Here is a 23,228-nt window from a genome sequence, read left to right on the forward strand (position 1 = left end):
ACCTACAAAACTGCATTACTTCATACAACTTGCCAGATTATTTTCATGAACAGACTAGTATTAGTGCTGTACCAAAGGTACAGAATGATGTCTATATTTCAATGGATATATAATAATGTAACTAACGCATTTACTGCACGTCCACCAGCATTTTAATTTTCTTTGAGCTTCCTGGATGCCTGCTCAGTTAACAATTATAAGGACAGTCTTTCAGAAGCCTATTCTGTAAAGTGAGCCTGTGATTTAGACGCAAGTAGAGAGGTACCACTCAACTTTATTCCTTTTCAATTCAAGCTCGGTTTTAGTACCTCCTCATGGAGAAAAGGGTGGGAGGAAGAACTTAAAAAGGGAGCCTGTGATACCCTCATTACTCACCAATTGTTTGAATAATAGCATTCTGGACAATCCTCTCATCACTCTCCTTGGAGGCTGTGCTGAAAGAGGCACTTCCTGCTGAACTGCGCCTATCGCCCAACTCAAAGTCAACACTGATGCGCAAGTGCTTCAGTAAGGTATTAAAAACCTCCAGAACTGCTGGACCTGGAAACAACACACAACCATTGCACTCATCAAGGGAAAGATGCCTTCAGAAAATGAAAATTAGCCTTTTGAGGCTTTTTCAAGAGAAATCAGATTAATCAGGGAAGAACAAGTGAAATTCACTGTTTGAAGGATACAGCCTAGGGATAAACTTTTGAAGTATGCCTACACCCTGATATTTTAGAAATTACTTCAGAATTGGGAAATGCAATCAGGTGTATGTGCACAATCCATTACTATCAAGCTGTATGGTGTCTGGCTGGAATGGAGTTAACTTTCTTCATAGCAGCCCATGTGGTGCCGTGCTTTGGATTTCTGACTCAAACAGCGTCGATAACACACCAGTGTTTTGGCTACTGGTGAACAGTGCTTCCACAGCATCAAGGCTTTTTCTTTTTCCCGCTCTGTCTCAACAGCAAGTAGGCTGGGGGTATGCAAAAAACTGAGAGGAGACACAACCCAGACAGCTAACACAAACTGACCAAAGTTACCCCTTTGGTATGGGTATTCCACACCATACGATGTCAAGCTCAGACAGAAAAGCTCAAGGAGAGAAGAAGGAATGGGAGTGACATTTGCTGGTATGCTAGCTGGCTTCCCACATAACTTATGTTATGCATGCTAAGGCCCTGCTTCCAGAGACTTGCTAAACATCTGCCTGCAGATGGGAAATAATGAATACATTCCTTTGCTTCGCCTGTGCATGCAGTTTTTGCTTCACCTATAAACTGTTACTATCTTGATCTATCAGACTTCTCACGTTTCTGCTATTTTCTCCCTGTCCTGGGGGAGAGGGATGTGAGCAATTGGCTGTGTAGGTGTTTCACTGTTGGTTGGAGTCAAATCACCACACAAGTTCTACAGAGAAATGGTATGTGGCTGCTGAAATTGAGTCAACAATGGGTTAAACTGTATGAGCTTGCCCCTGAATTTCAGTTATTTAAAACCTGTTATTAAAATCCAGTTCCATTTATTGGATCAAATAACGAGCTCTTCTCATAATATGATAAAAACCTTCACAAGTTTCATTTCTGTGTGTAAGTGGGTCTTGTACTTGGGGGTCTAACTCAGACACAAGCTAATGAACTAAAGCAATAATGTTTCAGCACAAGACCGGAGAAAAACAACAGCAGAGAAGTACATGTGTGTACAGATCTTAAAAAATACTCTAGTTTCATGGAACTATACTACCTTAAGCGATGTAATCGACCTTATTTTAGCCGCTTCATAGTTACTAAGGTAAAATTCCGCAAGATCATTCTACTCTCAATTCCTTTGTTACTGGTCCTCTCAATTCCTTTGTTACTGGTCCTCTTATATCAGCTGTATCACAAAGCAGCAGTCATCTTGACTTCTTGTAGACACACACAGTTCCCTCAAGACTTTGCGACTTCTTATCAAGAAGAAATTCCTGTCTTTCTCAAGGCTGTAAAAATAAATCTACTGTTTTTTTCGATGCAAAGGATTATACACCCATTAGCAGTCAAATGACCAAGTACATTTGACTAATTGTAAATGGAGTAAGATTTCAAGCAAGTTTTATCAGCACAAAGAGGAAAAAAACTAATATACACAGAGCCTTCTCCAAAATACATGTTTTTAATAGTCTGAAAACAAACAGAAACAAACACCATCCCTCAAATCTATCTTTTGGCTGATGCCATTATTTTAGTAAGACTTACCTATTGATCCTTTAGCTGCTATTGCAACTGCTTCCAAAAGAACTTGAATAATGCCAGCACGAACTCGTGGTGAATCCCTTTTGCAAACATCAAGATGTCTGAGAATTTCTTGTATTACATGATGGGAATACTGTGCCTATTAAAGAAGAGAAAATGAGAAAAAAGCTTCATCTGTGACTTTAATAAAGAATAAACTCATACACTATTCAGCTATAGTCACCACCATGTTCCTATTCTACAACATTCTTACAACTTTGTTTAAATTTCAATTCATGATTAAATAAGGACTAACAAAACTACCATAACACGTGATACCACACAGATCCATGCAGCCCAGCACATAAACGCTTACGGTATTCAGGTATCTAGGAGTGTCTGCAAGAACAGGGGATGCATGACATACTACTTAATTCAGCTAACTGCAGTTCAAGGAGTTTGCTGATCTTACAGAAATGCATTGTTGATACAAACATTGAGTAAACTCTGCTTTCTTCTACAAAGCTGGAATTTCATGACTTTATCTTTTGGGTGTCTGTGCTTTACACAATCCAAGAGTCAGGTTTTGATTGCTTTGCAACAGACAACAGCAGTTGCCCACTGGTAAAATAACTTCTGATCACAAAGCGCAATTAGGTTATTATTTGAAAAGTTTAATATTAAGGAATTATGCAAATGGATTTTCTGGATTCATTGACTTAATCTACTATCTAGCATTACTGTGAAGTAGGCATTTAACCCATGTACTCAAAATGTGTATGTGAGGAAAGCAAACCCTGAAAAAACCCTACCTGTATAGAATACATGATGATTTTGAAGCAGGAAACAGCAAATTCATTGGGATCCCATAGCTTATGATGGTCTAAATGCCTATGAAAAAAAAAAGAGATTTGAAATAATGACATTCCACACACGTAACTGTAGAGGTGTAACACTGATGGGCAGCTAAGCACCACCATGCCTCTCTCTCACTCCCCCTCCTTAAAAAGACAGCAGGGAGAAAATATGAAGCTTATGAGTTGAGATAATGACAGGGAGACTGCTCACCATCACAAGCAAAACAGGAACAGCATAAGGGAGATCAGTGTAATTTACAGACTACTGATAACAGACTTGAGCAGTGAGAACTAAAAGCAAACTAAAAACACGTTTCCCTCCTCTCCTCCCTCCCCACCCCATTCCATCCTTTTCTACCTCCTCTGCTTAAATAGCACAGGGAAATGTGGATCATGGTCAGTCCCCAGCGCTCTGCCGCTCCTTCATCCTCATTTTCTGCCCTTGCTTCAAGCACGGGGCCCTTCCCACAGGATGCAGTTCTTCTGAAGCTGATCCTGTGTGGGCTCCTCTCCACGGGCTGCAGCTCTGGCCCGGGGCCTGCTCCTGAGGGGGCTCTCCATGGGCCGCAGCCTCCTCCAGGTTATAGCCACCCTTCAGCTCCCACACTAGCAAAGCCTTGCTGTGTAAGCCCTGTACAATATTAAATGTTTTCCCTTACGGTTTACTAAAAATTCACCTCAGAGGGATTATTTCCTTACATGTAGGTTCTAAACAATGACTTATTAACTAGGTGAGAAATCTGGGACTTCAGAAAATAATTTGTTCTCAAGGTTTAATATTTAATAGCAAAACATCTGGCTGTAACACAAATTCCCATAACCAAATCTGATCTGCTTTCAGAAATTTAAGCAATCTTAGTCATACCAAGGTTATACAGAATATACCATTTGCATTCAAAGTGCATGCATAAAAATGGACATGATATTACATGCACATTTATATGAAAAGATTGAAGAAGATGGTTAAGACATAGTTTGCACCTTGACAAACTTAAAGTTCAAGTAAGATAAAGAATTTCTTTTCAATCAGGAGTCACAAAAAGATGAATGTTACATCCAGAAAAGACCCTAATAGCCATTCTCATTTTCAAAGAGGTCTCAAGAATAACATATTTGGAAACCAAAAATTAAAAGAACTATTCTCTGTGTATATATTCCCATACAATTCCAAAGCATTTCACTCACAACACTGTCTTCAAGAAATGCCAAAACAAAATCAGAACAATAAAAGTACCTGCCTCTACTTAAATGTGAACAGAACCACTGACTAAAAACTTTGTCAGTTACAAGCAAAGACAGGAAATACAGCTTAAGCACCGTGCTGAAAGGTATCGGTAGGACGTGTCGGCTTTTCCAAAAAGGAGCTATGGAAAAGCATGACAAAAATAAGTGCATTTTTAAATTTGGAAGAATGGAAAAAGCAATTAGGGATGCCTTTTCATCAGGATGATTTAAGTTCAACAACAACAACAAAAACTTTTTTACAGAAACTGAATTTCGGCAATGTTTCTAAATAGGTATCTTAGCTACTGAATCACTTTTGGTTTGACCTTTCCCAAAGCCCGTAATAAATATCTAATGATGCTTCAGAACAACAAAATTGAACGCATACAGGTGAAAGAAGTAAGCACTCAACACAGAGGGATTGACAGGATGCTTTAACTTACTCTACTCAGAATCTGGAGGTCTCAATTAACTCAGTGGCCAGCTGCTGCCAGCCTAGTGACCCAGCAGCCTACACAGGTCTCCTTCAAGGTTGATTAAACCAGCAAAAGCAGAACCACCCTCTCATGCCCTAGATTATCTTTCTGTCCATTGCAGAGCTAAGAAAATGTACTGCCTTTTTGACATATTTCATACCGCTAATACAAATCCCTATAGCAATAAGATTTCCAATAATTTTAAAGGTGTAAATTTCAAGCTGGCCTGACAAGATAATAGCATATTTGCATTACTAACTATTAAACTGGAGTACCCGTTGGCGATGGCTACCTTTCTTGTGTACGTTCCAAACACACAAGTGTATTTAATCCTACCTTGGCGTCAGAAAGACATACAAAATTACCTTTTTTTAACCTTCAAGGTTTTGCAGATCACAATGTTTATTCATGTCTTTTTTCTCCCTAATACCATTCCAGTAGGGTCCATCATTACTTGTACATGACTGCATATTTTAGCTAACCTATTTTCTTGTTGTCTCATCAAATACAACATCATATTCCCCACTATCTTTTTCTGATTGGAACTGATCCTTTGATCTTTTAGGTTCGTATGTGTTCTCTGTTACACCTGACAGCACTTCTTTACCTGTCCCAAAGGTCAATTCAAACAGATCATGGTCAACTACATCTTAAATCAAGGTTGGTTTTGTTTGTTTGTTTAAAAACAACTTCCCTCTCAAAACAAGACATACAGTTCTCTTCTTCCAGAAAGGCAAAACGTTAGCTGCTTCATGTAGCTGAACTGATGGGAAGACAGCAGGGGGAATATGACAGCCTAAGTTAATGTTTTATGTAATAGCTGAATGGACAACACACTTTCTGTACTGGAATTTTCCTTCTAAGAAAAGGAATATTAGATTCACATAGGTGATATATTTTACATGTCATAATGCAGGCAGTGTATTCAATGTAGTTTTATGGTTTTGAAAAAGACCACAGATGACATTTTCAGTATGATACATTTAGTTTAGCTAAAATCAAGACACATCTTGCCTAATTTTTCCCCCAATCATAGCTCTTTCAATAAAGAATATCTAAGTAAAATTGAAAAACATTTTAATGCTGGATTAACAAATGTCAAAATCTGCCTTCCATTAAGACCTGCTGCATGTATATAGCAAATGTGCATTATTAGAGTTCCCAAACGAAAAGCAACAGCAGAACCACTAGTGCAAATTACTATTTTATGAAGTGAGAGCAACTAACAGATCCTAAATTCACACACATTAACAATTACCAATGAAAGCAATCCTTACAGTAGAAAATGATAAATCAATACTGATGATTAAAAAGCAGAACTGAAGCCTGTACAGGTATATGTAACAAAATCTCAAGCATCAGATCTGCTGAACGAGCACGGAACACCAGCCTTTTGATAATATTCAAAACCCTTGCACAGATGATTTGGCACAAGAATGGAAATACAGTGAAGTAAACAGGGTGTAACTTGTTATACTTGGGAAGATGTTTGTCTTAGATTTCTGTATCTCTCTGGATCTGCCTCACCTACTCATCATTGAAAATTCATTCTAAATTTCTTGTAAGTCTAAATATCTCGTGACTTTAGACATAAAATACATTTTTTCATATCTTATTAATAGAAAACTTTAAAGTGTTTTGAAGCAGTTTGCCAGATAGGCCTCTCAGATTTCATGAAAAAACAGATTTTGAAGTTTTCTAGATACTAAACATAGAGAAACTATAACAATAGAGATTTTATGCCAAAGGCAAGGAGAACAGAGGCCATTCTAAACCCAGACCACGAGACTTCAGATTTCAACTCTATTCATTTTAATCCTTCAATCTTAGAATGTATTCAGCCTCATGATGGAAAAAACATGTCTAATATTCCAGTGCCACATGAAGCAAGCCTTCAGGTGAGGAACTGAACCTGCATCTTCTTTGCTATCACCATAATAAGTGGCCTTATCTTTATTTCCAGCACTTTTTAAGAAGTTGTCCAATTGCTGAAAACTGCTAAAGGAAATTGTTTCCTAATCATATATAAATATATTAAGTCTGTTTTTTTTCAAATCAGATAAAAGTGCAATGGCCTAACTATCAAATTTTCTTTTTATCAGTTCTGCTCATTCACAAAGTGAAGCTGATTAGATAGAGCACTAGGTTTTTGTTCAGAAAAAGCAGAGCTTGGAAACTTCATTTTTCACATCTCTTGTTCCTTAAAAACACTAATTCTTTACGGCAGTTACTTACAAAAAGATGTACTTATTTGGCTATTCTTCCTGAAATTGAACAGAAAAATAATGACCAAAAAAGACAAAGACTTTCCAGGACAGCATGTCCTGACAAATTATGGAATACATCCCTAAGAAGAAGTTAAAAGCAGTAAGAAAACAGCTGCAATATAGTTCCAGATAGTCCATCCAGGCTGCTTAGTACCTAAAGGTTCACTTCGCTGGGCTGGTATTCTGGAGGAATGGAATTTTGAAATGCAGGAAAACATGGAAACTTTATAATACTTTACTTTGCAATAGTTAAACTCTTATTGGACCAGTATAATGGATGCACTTGGAAAGTAGGATAATACCATGGTTCTTCGCATTCAATACTTTTGGGAGAATAACAAGTAGTTACAAAAGCTTTCTGCCCTCATTTAGTAAATGAACTTCCCTACATTCAGTTTGCATTCATGTTTGTGCTTAACAGTAGTAACTTGAAAATAGCTTTCAGTAGCCTGAAAGTCTTACAGTGTATGAATCACATCCTTAGAGTCTGTAGCAAGAACTACACCACCTAAAAGCAGGTATTCCCATAACAGATGAGTATTTTGAAGATCTACAGGAAGGACCAGGCAGCCCTCCTCATGACCAGGAAAAGACACGACCTGAAAGTAGCAGCACTGTGCTTACAGCTTCCTTCAAAGATTTCTGCTGAGATATCTACTTTGAAGATACTAGCAGAGGTGAAAGATGCAGGTTTAAGTTACATTAATGTTTGAAGCTTTTTTTCCATAACACACTTTTTTTTTTTTTTTTAAGGCTACAACTGGGAAAATGCCAAGAACAAAACAGAAAGATGCTGGACTTGATCGTTAACATACCAGCAAAAATTTGTAGGTGCATTTGTGTATAATGTGCACACCGTGTACACATCTGCCGTTCTCTGGTAACTAAGCTGTTAAAAACATTCTTCACAGAATATCAAAATGGGTCTTGGAAAAAAATGCAAGAAAGTAGAAATCTTTATTAATCTGGGCACAGTACTCCTTTGTGCAACCTGGTTTCTCTCTTACTGACAGTCATCAATACTTAGGAACAAACAGCTTCCCCCTATAAAGAAATGCCAGCTATGGCAACAACCCATCCAAATCATTACACTACACTTCTGAAATCAGCAGAATGGGACTCGCATCTATCTTCAAGTTAACAGAGAGTCAGCAAGGAGGTGAGTTTAAAGAAAGGGCAAAGTTTTGAAGAAATATGGAAAAAACGAGCAGAATCCTAAAGGTTGAAAAGAAGGAAGGAATTAATGTAACATAATTAGAGGATGAAATTTGAAAATGTCTTAATATCTTCCATGAATTTCCAACTTACGCAAAAACTGGTCTGACAGCATTATTCATAATTCCATAGGTGGCTCTCCCCAACAGTTCTCTGAAACAGTTTTCAGCCAGCAGAGCAGGATTTTCTTCTTTCTCTCCTCCTGTAGGAGAGGATGGAGGGCCAGTTCTGCTGAAATAAGACAAAATAACATTCAAGTTACTACTGATTAATACTAATCTTCCTTAACATACATCCTCTTGGTTCTACAACATTCACTGCAACACTGTTGTCCACTGTCAAACTGTTGATCCAGGCTAGAATCAACACGCATATGTAACAAATATGCATTAAAAAACAGAACTCTGATTAAAACATTTTATTATTTAACACCAGGACCATATAGACCTTCATGTTTACCCAGTATTGTGCACTATATTAGTAAATACGTATGTGGCAAAAACAATGGCTAATAATACTGATGTGACTAGTTACTCATTGTATTTTGATTAAATACTGCCCATTATAAGTGAGAAATGAAGACCATGGCAAGAGATGTGCAGAATCTTACTTATTTTGTTCAGACTAATGATCTCATTCACCTGCCCACTACTGAATCCATACTATGTGGGTGGGTGTTAAATAAAACTCTTAATATTTCTGCAGAAACAGATGGCTTGCAAGTTAAAAAAAAAAAAAAAAAAAAAGCTGATCAAACTAATTAGAACACTGTCACCCACACAGTTACCTCTAACTAGATAATGTAGAAATTAGGGGACAATCAATTAGAAGGTGACAAACATCACTATGGAGAGGACTGTGCTGGCTGCCCATGCCCAGGTGCTGGCTGGGGGCTGCAGGGCCTCTGTGGTGGCTCCAATGGCCCCATGGCAGGGCCCAGCTGAGCCCAGCACCAAGCTGGCAGCACCTCGGGGAAAACAGATTTCCGAAAGGGCAGAGCGGGCACAGGCCGAGGAGGAGGCCCAGGGCGAGGGAGAAGCAGCAGAGGGCCCAGGCCCCAGGAGGAGGAGGGCAGGAGGGGCTCCAGGCCCACAGGCAGCAGGGATTCCCCGGCAGCCCTGCAGAGCCCCCGCTGGAGCAGATCTCCACCCTGCAGCCCGGGGAGGGCCCACGCCGCAGCAGGGGGACATTTCCTGAGGGAGCTGCGGCCGTGGGGAGCCCCCGCGGGAGCAGGGTGTTCCTGAAGGGCTGCAGCCCGGGGCAGGGCCCCCGCTGGAGCAGGGCCATGGGTGAGGAGGAAGGGGCAGCCGAGAGGGGCTGGGGGGGCTGAGCACAGCCCCCATCCCATCCCATCCCATCCCATCCCATCCCATCCCATCCCATCCCATCCCATCCCATCCCATCCCTGCTGGGGCAGGGGGCAGGAATGATGGGGGAACGAGAATTTTTTTTTTAATTATTTTTTATTATTTTTAGTTTTGTCTGTCACTAGCCAAATCTACTTTAATTGGCAATAAATTAAATTACTTTTCCCCAAATCAAGTCTGTTTTGCCCATGACGGTAACTGGTAAATTAAGTTACCTGCCTGTGTTTATCTTGAATCCAAGGCTTTTCCATCCTATTCTCTCCCTGTCCTTTTGAGGAGGGAGAGTGAAAGAGCAGCTGGGTAGGAGTCTGGCCTTCAACCTGGGCTAACCCACCACAAGGACTCAAAAGCAAGCATAGGAGCTATTTCTTAGAGTCTGCATCAGTACACAAAGCTCTAATGTTTCACCTTACTTAAACATAATGCTCTGTCAAGTTGAATTCTTCACCTTTATGATGCTTTTGGGCAACTGGACCATGTTTATCACACAGATTATGTTTATCACATAGAATGTTACCAGTAACATAGACATATCCATATTTGGAAATATTAAGATAAAGATACTGATGTTAATTTCTCCATTATGTGTTTATAAAGGTGGCCCTTGCTGAAGGAGAATTCTCCTGTCCCTTACTGCAAAAACCTTTACTGGATTATTGTAAACAATATAACAACTGACTTCTTCAGTAAGAAAATAAATAACAGCAATGCAAAATATAGACCATCACACTTTGCATCAGAAAAACACACATTGAAGGGTGTTATCTACATGAAGTTTTGCAGAGAAATTTGTCCTTTAAATGACTGAAATAATTGTGATCTTCCTTTATAAGGTGCTAATACCACAGTTATTTCAATCATAGAAAATTTACTGATAGTAAAGAACAGTAAGAAATGATAACACGATGGAAGAGAGAGAAAAAGCTATGGGCGTGAAGAGAATTTATTATTAGCAAAGCTACTATTTCTTCAGGCACTGAAATACCCCCAATGAATGCCTTAATCCGAAATAGAAATTCTTGTAAATTATGGAAGAACTAAAATCAGCAAATAGCACTTGATTTCATATGGAAGTTTCAACTTACAACTTAAATCCTGCAGTACTAAACAAAGTTTTAATGTTTTGTAGTACTGACAGTACCAATAACCAAGCTTTCTTAAAGTTCAAACACTGCCATTTGCAATTATTTCTTTTCTTTTGGTGACTGGGAATTAGGTCGACTATTTAAAATCAACACAGCAGAAAGAGAGTAAAAGTACTGAGAAAAGACAGAATATAGACACAAGAAGCAAAACTAGAGTAGCCATGCTGTGTCTTGGACAAACTAAAACCAGCCAAGGCCCAAATTCTACAACTGAATTTTGAAGGTAACAGCCTGTCCTCGCATTGCAAAACCTAAAATTAGCACCTGCACTATAAGCAGTGAACGGTGGAGCTTTTCTAGAAAAGTTTCCAGTCTGCCACTTCTCATTTTTGATGCAAGCCTTTATAATGTTGCTTATTATTATTTGGCTATCCTTTCTTTTCCTCTGCCTATCCAAGTGCCCTTTTCAGCACACAGAGACCTGAGTTATGTCAGAAAATTAAAGGCAAATGAAATATATTTCTGAACTTAACTGCTTCACACATCATACTATTAAGCTACCACCCATGTTTCATTTAAATTGATCATTTCTGAAATAGGAGGTATAAGAAGAAAGAAAATGGTTCCCACTAAGGTGCAATATAACTTATTGACAAGTTCTCTACCTACAGGTGGCAAGTTTTTTTTTGTTGTTTACTTTTTTTTTTTAAAACACAAAACACATATTAGAAACTTAAGTGAGAATTCACTCACCTACATTAAAATTATGCATCTGTGCATTAGGAAATGTGTTTTTTATTTATTTTTTCAAGACTGCAGAAATCAGTACACTAAAGTCTGCAAGCCTGCACATTAAATACGTCTAGAAGAACATTCATTAAGCATCAGCTTATGCAATGTTCACTCTGGCATCACCACAGCATTATAACATTATAAAAAGTTAAATATTGAGATGCTGTGAGTCAAATTAACATGTAACATCTGTATGCTGTAAGATCTTCTAAAAGGAAAAGATCTCCTAGTATTTCAAGACTACTGCAATCTAAAAATTGCAGTATAAAAAAAAAATAACAGCTGTTGCCTTTGATGAGGTCAGATTTTCAGACGTTACAACAGTGCTAGCTCCTCAGATTTTAATAATAAGAAAAGCCCCAGGCACCCTGTTAGTTAAGTAATGAGAAATACTTTTACAAATGCACAATGATTAGAATTGTAAATGGCATGAAAATCTGTATATAATCCACCATGAACACCACTTAAACTGCAGCTTTATCCAACTGCTGTGCCCTTCAATCTCTGTTTTTTCCCCTGTACTCTGGTGTAGACATATGGGCATCCTCCTCAGAGCAGAGGAGATACAAATGACAGTGCAGGGATAACTGTCATTCTCATTGCTGTTTTGACACAGATTCCCTAGAACACAGCAGTATTAAAAAGGAGAGGGAAAAAAAAAAAGATGGCAAACTGCAGAAAGCACAGAGCTAACTTGTGGAAGATTTCTAGTTAAAAGGCAGTAAAAATAACTTATTTTTTGCATGTTTGTATATGCAATTCCACAGAAGGGGACTTCTTAGTACTGCTTGGAGTCTTACTCAGAATAGGTTACAAGAAAAAATTGCAAACCAGGCTTCCTGGTCTGAAATCTTAGTCTTCAGATTTGCACATTCTAACCATTTGAATGTTCAAAATGATCTTCCATTGTCTGTAGGGATCACATTTTGGTTTTGAATTTTAACAGCAGCTAGCTCTCAGTATTTCTCACTGATGAACATTCCATCATTAACAAATGAAAGACAAAGATTATAAAAATGACCCCTTTACATTTTTAAATTAAAAGCGGTTTTTCTTAATAAAGAAAGAAAAAGATGCATATTGCAATGAAATGGGTAGGGACTACTCCCTTCATCTGTCCTACCTACCTTCTTGGGGGTGATCTCTGTAATAAAATGTGGCAACAAGGAGCTGGAAGGAGGGTCATTTTGAAGTATAGAAGTTTCTAAAGCAAACATCTAACCACCAGCTAAAACTGGCTCCGAACGACTCAACAGCTCACAGCTGAGGCTTTAATACCACAAAACCAGTATAGGCCAAGATGGGATGGGATACATTAAGGAAAACTTGAGCAGAGCAGCTACAGAAGTGTTCGACTATGATTCACAGTTGTTGTTCACTTACCCTGAGAAAAAAATACATTCTAATCTACCTCTAAACCAGAATTTATATGAACATTAAGTTTAAATCCTTTTAATATACCCTTAAGTCTGTATCAAGTGTTAAAGTGTCCTTATGCCTTAAATAAGGCTGACACTTTTAGCTTTGCAGTTATTGTGAAGAATATGCTACAAACTAACTGAAAACACCCTTTCAATTTCCCATTTCATCCATCCCTTCCACACTTTAGAAATGTGTATAAATGGAGATAATTGACTGTTCTGAATCTTCTAGAAAACGTGTAAGGGGGAAGAAGAGTCTTTCAGGTTTATACTGAAGTATGCATTACAATTTTTTTGCAGTACAAGATTGGAGTGAAGTGCAACTAAGTAAAAAAAGTAATCTGATTTTTAGAATATGTTACACAAGCAAATTTGTCTGACAGTCACCTCACTAGAATATCCATTCAGACATGCAGACACATAAACCACAAATACAAGTATCTTTTAAAAATGGTGTTTAAAAATTCAATCTTCAACTAAAAAAGTGTCTCGTGATACATACTCAGAATATTAAGTTAAGCTCTGAAGGTTCCACAAGTAACAATTACAATGATATTTAAGGGAAAGTTTAAATGTGCGTGCTTCAGCTTTAACCAAAAATGGTTATTTTCTGTGGACTTCAGTAGGGGGTATTTTCTAGAATTTCTGCTCTCTCACATAATGCTTTGATTCCATCTGCCAGAACAATATGCTTCTTACTCCTACTCTTCAAGATGCCTCTGTTTGTGGTCCACAAATATGAAGTCACATAAAACAAAATGAGAAATTCTCTAACATCATTCAAGGCCAGCAGATCAACAATTTATAAATATTGTTTTCAGCTTTTCTGTCATATGTGCATCATATAAGGCCCCTACTTGCCACATGGAAAACCATTAGTCTTTTCTTCTGTTGAATGTGCATTATAGGAAAAGTTTCAAGAAGCCAGTTCAGATACTTAATTAACAGTCACTTTTTAACAGATTTGTTTTTCCACCACCACCACTGCATTGCTAAACAAATGACAAAAATGAGTTCTGCAGTAGATATAAACTGATCTGCTTTAAGTGGTTGATCCCAATCCCACCTGAGTCAGTTTTTCCATCAGTAGTTAATTTGGCTTTATAAAGGTTTATAATGTACGCTTGGAGGCACTGTAAAGGGTAATGAAGGAAAGGGTATCTAGAAGCTTTGTAAGAGCAAGCAAAGGCAAACTTGTTCAAAGAGCAGGTTCAGAAACCTTGGCTCTTATTCAGATCTCTCTTCAGATGTAAAATCGAAGTGGTATTTCTGCATGTACTTCATGGGCCCCAAGCTATATGCAGTAAATAGATACAGAATGCACAGACAGACAAATATCGATTTCGGTTATTTAGTTTGAAAGTTTACTTCAGAGAAGAGCTAGGTATCGATAGGAAAAAAAGAAAAGTAAAGCTGAGGAATGAAAAAAGAAAAAAAAAATCTGACAGATTGCAGAAGCTGTGTCATAAGAAAGCATGAAAAGCATGTTGTTATAGGAAGTCTGCTGAACCTACCCAGCAAGTTTTGGAGCAGGTAGGGGTGGACATGACACAAACATTTAGGCTTTTTTGCACAGCTCAAGTTAGTTTTGATATGTGGAAATTTCCCAGTGCTATCAATAACCATATTTTACACCTACATAGTGTTTATGCACAAATACATGGATAAAAATAAAGTGACATTTCTATTGTAAAGTAAGGTAACTGGCATAATCCTCAACATTGGTTATTACAGATGTCTTTTCTAAAAGCAAACCTGGCAGGTAAATATGCCCAGGAGCTACTGAGAGCAGAAAATATGTGCCTACATATCAAGAAGTTTTCAATCTTCACCTTAAGTACTGCTGTAGACAGAACAGACAGTTGCTACTGATGACTCAACAGGAGTTAAACCCTCAATTTTTAAAAAATATAACTGGAAAAAATCATTTGAATTACCTACAAACTTGTGCTTACTGATCTCTGCATCATATTACAAGAACAGAGTTTACAAATCTTAAAAAGTGAACATGGATGTACAACTTCTGGAATGGTTTTATACTGAGAGAAGCCAGAACAAGTTATATATACTTACATATTAAGTTATATATACTCCTATATATAACTTATAAATACAGACAGTTGAAAAGACTTTAAGACAAAAAACATTAACAGCTGTTAAGCAGAGCTCTGTTATCAGTTTCAAGAACACTTTGACTAGTAAACTTCAGTAGTGATTTCCTCTAATAAGAAAAAGATTAGCATAATAAAAACTAAAAGGTTGCTCAAGAAACACACCAGTGACCATGAATAAAAATACCTGTCAACATCTTCTATTTTCTGCATATTAAACAGCAATGATGGTACTATCTTGTCCATGTGCTGAGGTTCCCATATAGTTGCTCGAAGTTCATCATTAACTGTTTTTCGAACCACTCCCTGAATGCCCCTGATTCCAGCAATTCGGATCCTAAGGAAGGAAAAAAGGAATTATGAAATAAGAGAAGCACAGCACCTTGCAGCATGGCTGTCTGCCTGTTAGACAGTAGCAATTATGTAGGGTAGAATTCCATTAAGTCCTCAAAAGCAATAATTTGGAAATTTCTGGGTAAAAACTCATCAACTCTATGGAATTTACTACCCATCAGCTGCAATTTCAACCTACACCAGTGTTGAAAAAAATGTGAAATTAGCACAGCTCAGTTGATGCAAGAGCTACCACAACCCTGTGATCAAGTCCTTACAGTTAAGTGTATTTAAGACTGCGGATTAATCACAGATCTTTAAAGATTTATGGAAGATGACCAGTCATAAAAAAACAACAAGAAAACATACAAAAGATAATTCTGTCAGCTTAAACCTGACACACGAAAGAAACCATCACTTTCATTCTAAAACTGTTTGAACTAAATTAACAGAGACTGATCAACAACAAAAGAAAATTTAATGCAACTTCTAAGAAAGACTTAGTCTAGCTATTAGCTATTTTCATTACTCTGTTGGACAAAAAGAAGAATGTGTACAATGAAATGTATGGCAAAACAGTATTTTCGGAAGTGATAATAGTCATTAGGCATTATTATAAAGGCTAGGAGTAGAATTTTACTTATTAAAACCAAGTAGAAGAAAGGATGATAGAGACATCAAGTGAAATAAGCACAGCGAAGCTTTGCTAAAATTTGAATTTACTTTTTTAATGAAAATAAATCCCTCAAAACGGAAATCTTAATTTCACTATGGACAACGTATCACTCGCCTTTGTTCAGTCAAATTCACTACATTGCAACATTCACTAGATGACCTTCCGAGTTGACGTTTGTAAATATAAATGTATAAATACCTTAAAACTGTACCTCCCTCTTTTTCATCTATATTTGAACAAATCCACATGCATTCAAATAGGATCCAATATCAGGAATCTAGCCTTTCTAGACCTTTCAATACAATATTAATGGTATTACATGTAAGTCAGAAAAGGAAAAGGATACACAAACAACTAGAAAAGCACTTGCTACTTCTATAGTACAACTATAGCGCAGTATTCAATATTAAGATTCCAATATTAAGAACCTTAAGATTGACATTTAAGACAGAGAGCTTCCAAAATCCCATCACTGAAACATTTTACACAGGCAACTACTGTCACCTACAAATATCTCCAATATGAATTTAAGATGAAGCAACTTTTCTTTTTTTCTTCTTTTGTCAGAATCTAGTTCCTTTTTATTTATTAATTCTTCAGGTAATCAAGTTTTGCTGATACAGTGGCTTTTCAGCAGGCCCCCCTGCTGAAAGGGAAATGTCACTTGCCAGGTGACATTCTGTTTCAGACTCAGAAACCTACATTATTTGACTACGTGTCTAGATGACGTTCAAGCTCGCATTCAAGTCAGTAAATCCAGTGGAACCTCAAGCTGTGCAGATAAACAACAGCTACAGACGTCCATTGTAGGAGGAGCTGAAATACACCCTAGGCCCTATCAACTACACACTGACTTCTCGTGATAACTGCTTCTAGTATGGTAATCTGGAATCACAGCTCATTTGTTCTGCTGAATTACCTCAGTACCTACAGCAAATCTAGTACGCCAACTCCAAGACTGACTGGTTTTCATAGAGGGGAGTCATTGTTTTAAAGATCTATTTCAGAAGAGATGCATTCAAACTGTCTACGATGATGGGAAAAAGTTGTATTACTACACATTTCGTTAACCTGAGTAAAATCTCCCACTGACACACATGGGAAAAAAGGCCATGTCTTCTGTATTGGGAGTGTTATTAGCACTAATTTCATGCTCTCTCTCTTGTGCAGGAGGTCAAGAAATGAGGTTTGAGGTACTGAAGGACGGCACAGAGCACCATATTTCACCACATACAGGAAAGATTTATTTCCTCTAAACAAGGCTCAGATAGGTATTAAAGCAGAGACGACATTTAAATCAAGATTGTGTGCAGTCTTACAACACTAGGATTGAATTCCACCCTAAGGGTATATCAGCATTGCAGACTGAAGTACAACAGTGCAGACTGATAACCTGCAAATCAGAAGATTACCACAGCTCTCTTCCTCCAATAATAATCATACCTTTGAGGTATGTTACTTTAAGGTACCCTTAGGACTGGTTGATCATACTTGGCAGATGAATGAGGGTTATATCTTATCTTGATTCATTCCATGTTCTAGTTCATTATTAAAATTACCTCTTGTTTGTGAGGGGCAACAAAGGTGGAAGAAATTCTAAAAAAAATAATCCAGAACTGAGCTTAAATCCTAACCTATTATGGAATGTTTTATGCTGAGTTTAATATTTTATTTCTGTTTTAGTTTCATTAAGCCTAAAAGGCAAAATCTCAGAAATCTCTTTAAAACATTTATGAATACTATTTTGCAACTGTCAGCTTCAGGTAAATAAATATACTGAAAGAAACTTAAGTTATGAAGTAGATGTGTGATACACCAGCTTCACCAGTGACACGTGGTTAAGAAATACAGAATGGTTTGGGTTGGAAGGGACCTTAAAGATCATCCAATTCCAACCCCCTGCCATGGGCAGGGACACCTCCCACCAGACCAGGTTGCTCACAGCCCCATCCAGCCTGGCCTTGAACACCTCCAGGGATGGGGCATCCACAGCTTCTCTGGGCAACCTGTTTCAGTGCCTCACCACTGTCACTGTCAAGAACTTCTTCCTTATATCTAATCTAAATCTGCCCTTTTTTAGTTTAAAACTGTTACACCTTGTCCTGTCACTGCACTCCCTGATGAAGGGTCTCTCCCCAGCAGAAAGTCTGCGTTACCTTTGGTCTCTGAGCAAAATCCCTTCACTTATTCCCAGAACAATCTGTGCAGCCAACCTGTAAAATCATTCACTGGAATAATATTCCTAAATGGAAACAGGGGAGGCAGGATGAAAAACATCTGTTGTAAGCATCTATATTTTTAGAGACAGATCTTTTTAAGAGAGATGTTTACATCAGAGCCCTGCAAACAGCAACAGGACAACAACTACGATGGCAGAGAATTACGAAAAATAAGGAGGAATGAACCAGAAGACTGAAGGAGGACTGAAATTTGTATTAATTTTCTTTATTCTTAAAAATATAGAATATATTATTTTTGAAAAGACAGTTTGCAGATTTTTGAAACTGCAAACTAAGAAGATCTTTACGCATTGCAGCTAACCTAACATGGGTTGAGTAAGTGTTCAGTGTATGGATTTTTCATAGTTGGCTGAACAATTTAATGTACGGAAACAGAAAAAATGAGTACAGCAGAGATGCAAATCATATAGTCTGAAAAACAAGGTTTTCTCAAATGCTCAGGAGTTAAATACTGACTGACAATTCCTGTAAAGAACAAATCACTAGGTGGAGCTGAAGTTAAAAAAATGTAGCGTTACATAATAATGTAAAAATTTGTAATACAAATTCATGAAGGCATTTCAGTTTCACACAGCATCATACTACAGACGTCTAATAAAATTCAATTTTAATGAATCATTCTCAAATAACTCAAAATATATTTTTGCTATTCATATGAGTAGCCCCATTAGTTTCTCAAATGAGTTACGGAACTTGCACACATTTACAGTAATAAGCAGTGCCTTTCTGGAGAGAATCCATGCAATCCAGCAGGCATCAATCAGGCAAAATTCCACCTGGACATTCTAAAAGTTCTATGTACCTAAGACTCACAATATTCAGTACTAGTTAAAAGTCAGACTTTCATTTTCTTCCAATGGAATGAAATATTCCAACAAATATCATAATAAGAAACTGTATTACAGACTGTAGCCAGCCAGTTCTCTACAATACATATGGTAAGGCACTTACTCAGTTTGTATTTCTGGATCGTGGTCACACGAATGACACATGGCACTGAATCGAGACACAAAGAAGTCATAGCGTCTGTGATATGAAGGTGTGTCTTCCTCGATGTTGGCAAATTTGACAAACTGGAAAACAAAATATGATAAAAAAGCCTTTGATAGCAATTTCCCAAAAGAGGATAATGAATATTAAGCTTCATCTAAGACTAATGTAAAATAGTGCATTAAGAATGAAACCAGATTTTATAGTATTTAAATGTTTAGCCTCAGAGAAAACAAAGTCAAATAGGAGGCTTTTCTTTTAAAAGTCTTTCCACTAGAACTTCATTTAGGTCATTATGATTATTATTATGATGCCACTGCACCAAATAACACCTTATGCAACATGGAAACACCTAACACTTGAATAGTAAATGTCATTAATTCATGCAATCCAAGCAATCCAATGGTACACTTTCACTGGAGGTTAAGTAGCAACATCCCGACTTATCAAAGTTCACGGGAAATAAACTTGAAAGAGTTCTGTCAATTCTAACTTTACAAAGATTTTTTTATCTTAAAAAAAAAGTCAGAATTGTAACCAGTCAACTTTAATTCCATTCACAGAAAGAAACTCCACAGAAAAATAAAAATTCCAATTTGCTAACATCTAGAAAGTAACAAAAGGATAAGTAACAATCAACACGGATTTGTCAAGAACAAATCACATCAACACAGCCTAACTTATTCTTCTGACAAGGAAATAGATTTTGTGAATCCAGATGAAGCAGCACCTGCCATATCTTAACTTCAGTGATGCTGTTGACAAAAAAAAAAAAAAAAACACCTCAAAGAAGCTAGAAAAACATTGTCAAAAGAACAATCCCCATAAGACAGATACAAAAGGGTTTAAAAACATACTAACATTTTTAAATCATCAAACTGCAATAAGGTACTAAGTGAACTTCTGAAGAGGCCTGTCTGGAATACAATAATTTCTGAGTTTCACTAGAAATTTAGATAATAGAGTGGGCTTATCAAATTTACAAAGAACACTAAGCTGGCCAGAGCTAGAAGCACACTTTATGCCTGGAACTCTCTAAACTGGAAACAGGACCTGGAAAAAAAAAAAAACATATCAAAACAATAATTTAGGAATGACAAATGCAAAACACCATTTTAAGGCAGCTGTACAAATACAAGTCAGACACAGCTGAATGCAGAAAAGAAACTTAGGATTATAATAAATTACGTCTTCAATGAAAGTCACTGCTGTTACACTGGCATGAAAATAATAATAAAAAAACAAACAATATATTGTGATAAGTCTGTATTACCTGTGAGATCTATGAAGAAATTTTTACCATCTAATTGGCACTAATAAGCCTTAGATACCATACCCAGGTTAAGCGTCACAGCTGGAGACACTAACTAACCAATACTGTCCTTCATCCTAGGGATGAACAAAGCTTTAGATAAAACACTCCTGTTAAAAAAACTAAAACATTACCTAGCCTTGAACTCCCCAAAAGATACTAGTCTTACAACTTATCGAAGATATTTGCAAAAATAAAAGAAGTACGCTGTTTTATTTGTTCAGTGGTAATAAGAAAAGCAACAGTAGGCTTACGCTGCAGCAAAGGCTACTTAAGTTAGAAAGATGGGTTTTTACTGTCTAAAATGAAAAGATTGCCTAAAGACACTGTGGATTCTCCATCACTGTAAGTTTTAAATACACATCACACATAGAAGAAAAAAAGGCAAGGAAAGGTTGTCAGGAAACATTTAACACAGCGCTGATTCTGCCTTGAAACAGAGCAAAGTCCCACTAAGATTGCTCTACTTTTCCCTCCACATTGTATTCTTCTTACCAATTGCTAAGCACAAGCTGAGGCATTTCTTGTATATTTACCAAGATGTAGAAGCTGTTTTTATCATCGCGTTACCCACATACACACAGACGAAACCAAAGCACTTCACTATGATCTACAGTATGCTGATTTGTGGAGGTTCTGAGATAGCGTTCAAGCTGAAAGAGAAATCTGTGCATTCCTAAAAAAAATACTTTCTACTCTGTAATAATCTTTTTATTTTTTCTGTTTTAACTAGGACACTTATCCCTTGCAAATACGCTATCAGTTCACCCACAGTAAGCTACAGATGCACTTGAGATTTCTACAGTTTCTAGAACTATATTCCCAGCCATTCCTTAAAAAGGTGCAAAACTGTAAAATACTAGCTCATTTTATGCATCTTTCTGTAGAGAATCTTTTACAGTCAGGTGATAAGAAACTCACATACAGGCAAAAAAAAAAATAGGTTTTCGTAGTCTGCTGCCACGGTTTGTGAGTAAAATGAACAGCAACCATGCTGTTTTCTCAATATGGTCAGTTACAAAAGCAATCATTTCCTTCCCAATGGATGCTGGAAAATGCTTTAGTATCTTGTGTCTCACTGGTTTGTTTCATGAAACTGTTAATTACAAAACAGAGGTAGACTTTCTATTTATTTATTTATTAAACTAGAACCTAATTAGTCCTTAAAATTTAATAAAGCATACAGTTCAGGGGGAAAACAAAGAGTAATATGACCTTAGTATTTTTTAAACATTCAAGTCTACAATTGATTCACATAAACTTCCATAAAAACGTGAACAGAAGCAAAAAGTTTAAAGAACAGAAAATACTATGGGAGCAGCCATGAGAATATTAACTCATCCAGCATTTGGTATCAGCAGGAACAATCTAAATATACATGAAGATTTATCTGACAGGATCTTCAAACATGAAAACTTATTATATAACTCTAATGTCTTTTGCTAAAAGAAAGATTTATTGTATTAAGAAATTGTTTTGTCAGAATAAATGAAGAATTTAGGCCACAAAAGTTTCCCCAACTCTCTCTCTGGAGATTAATCCTGCATCAGAATGTAGCTTTGTAGCAGGGATGAAAGTACTTAGAAGTTATGCCCCTCAAAATGAAACTAACAGTAAAATGTCCACAAAGGGACAAAAAATTTTTGATTCCCTCCTGTACATCGTAACAATTTCACCCACTGAACATAAAGCACTTCTGAAATCTATTCCAGGATTAGCATTCAGGTGACTGAACATTTAGGACACCGGAAAGCTAACTGTCATAGGGCTGTTTTGAGTTGCACTGTCATGAAACAGAAATGGAAAGTTTTCACAGCGCACGTTAGCCTACGCTCTCTGCTTGCCTAGCAGTGATGTTCTTTAGAAGTTACTGTTAAATAGAAAATATTTGACTCCTAAGCACCTAAGGTATTTTCAAGCATAACACAATTATAGGAACTGTTTGACTTAAAAAAGGGCAAAACTCTTATGAAATTCCAAGCAATTACCGGGGATATACTTAAAAATTTTTATAGAGGTAAACATGTCATTCAGTCATACTAAATGCTTGCAGTAACACACTGATAATTTATGGAAGCTTTACCAGTAGAAGCATCTTCGGCATTGGTATAATACAGAAGGTACAAAAAGGTACTTACATTGGTAGTATCTTATTTCCATTAGGTTTGAAACCAATAAAATTCAATCAGTGTAAAACCTTATAAATCTATCCTTATATACAGCAGGAACATATTAGCTATTCAGAAGATGCTTGTCCTGGACTGCATCAATAAAGTGGGATCCTATTACCAGGGAAAAGCAAATTGTGCAAGTCCTTTGAGTACATCATGCAAGTTCTCAAAATAAATTCCTAAGGACATGATTTCTTCTATATAATTACGCTGTCTTATCACTCTTAGGTAGCCCATACTTAATAGGTAGAAAAATTAGAAGTAGGAACAGAACTTTTGATACCCTCTAGACGTCTTCAAAGGAGGTCAGCTTTTTGCAGCAGTTCAAGAACTATCAGCACTCATTGTATTTAACTCTGAATTACATTACTTAAAGCATCTATCTGCAGAACTGTAGGCTGGTTCTGAGCAGTATTTTCTGATATTTGAGCTTCCCAATTCTGTCTTTAATAGCTTGCAATTTTTTCATGTTTCATTTAGCAGGAGGGGATGA

The 23,228-nt window shown here is 37.1% G+C and overlaps 1 protein-coding gene across 8 annotated transcripts in view; it reads right to left on the reverse strand.

The window, feature by feature from the left end:
- Positions 1 to 23,228, reverse strand: part of EFR3A (EFR3 homolog A) — an 83,082-nt gene that overhangs the window by 27,968 nt on the left and 31,886 nt on the right. For 6 of the 8 annotated variants that reach the window (XM_083822254.1, XM_083822252.1, XM_083822251.1 and 3 more), the window contains 6 exons: positions 19,214 to 19,335; positions 15,201 to 15,350; positions 8,331 to 8,468; positions 3,011 to 3,089; positions 2,223 to 2,358; positions 376 to 540 (listed from right to left, as the gene is read on the reverse strand). In XM_083822254.1, coding sequence (XP_083678380.1) covers positions 376 to 540; positions 2,223 to 2,358; positions 3,011 to 3,089; positions 8,331 to 8,468; positions 15,201 to 15,350; positions 19,214 to 19,335 — 790 coding nt within the window. The remainder of the gene's footprint in view (positions 1 to 375; positions 541 to 2,222; positions 2,359 to 3,010; positions 3,090 to 8,330; positions 8,469 to 15,200; positions 15,351 to 19,213; positions 19,336 to 23,228) is intronic. The other 2 variants (XM_083822253.1, XM_083822249.1) reach the window with 1 other exon arrangement.

This window comes from Anser anser (genome assembly GCF_964211835.1).
Source record: "Anser anser genome assembly, chromosome: 2".
Taxonomy (NCBI): domain Eukaryota; kingdom Metazoa; phylum Chordata; class Aves; order Anseriformes; family Anatidae; genus Anser; species Anser anser.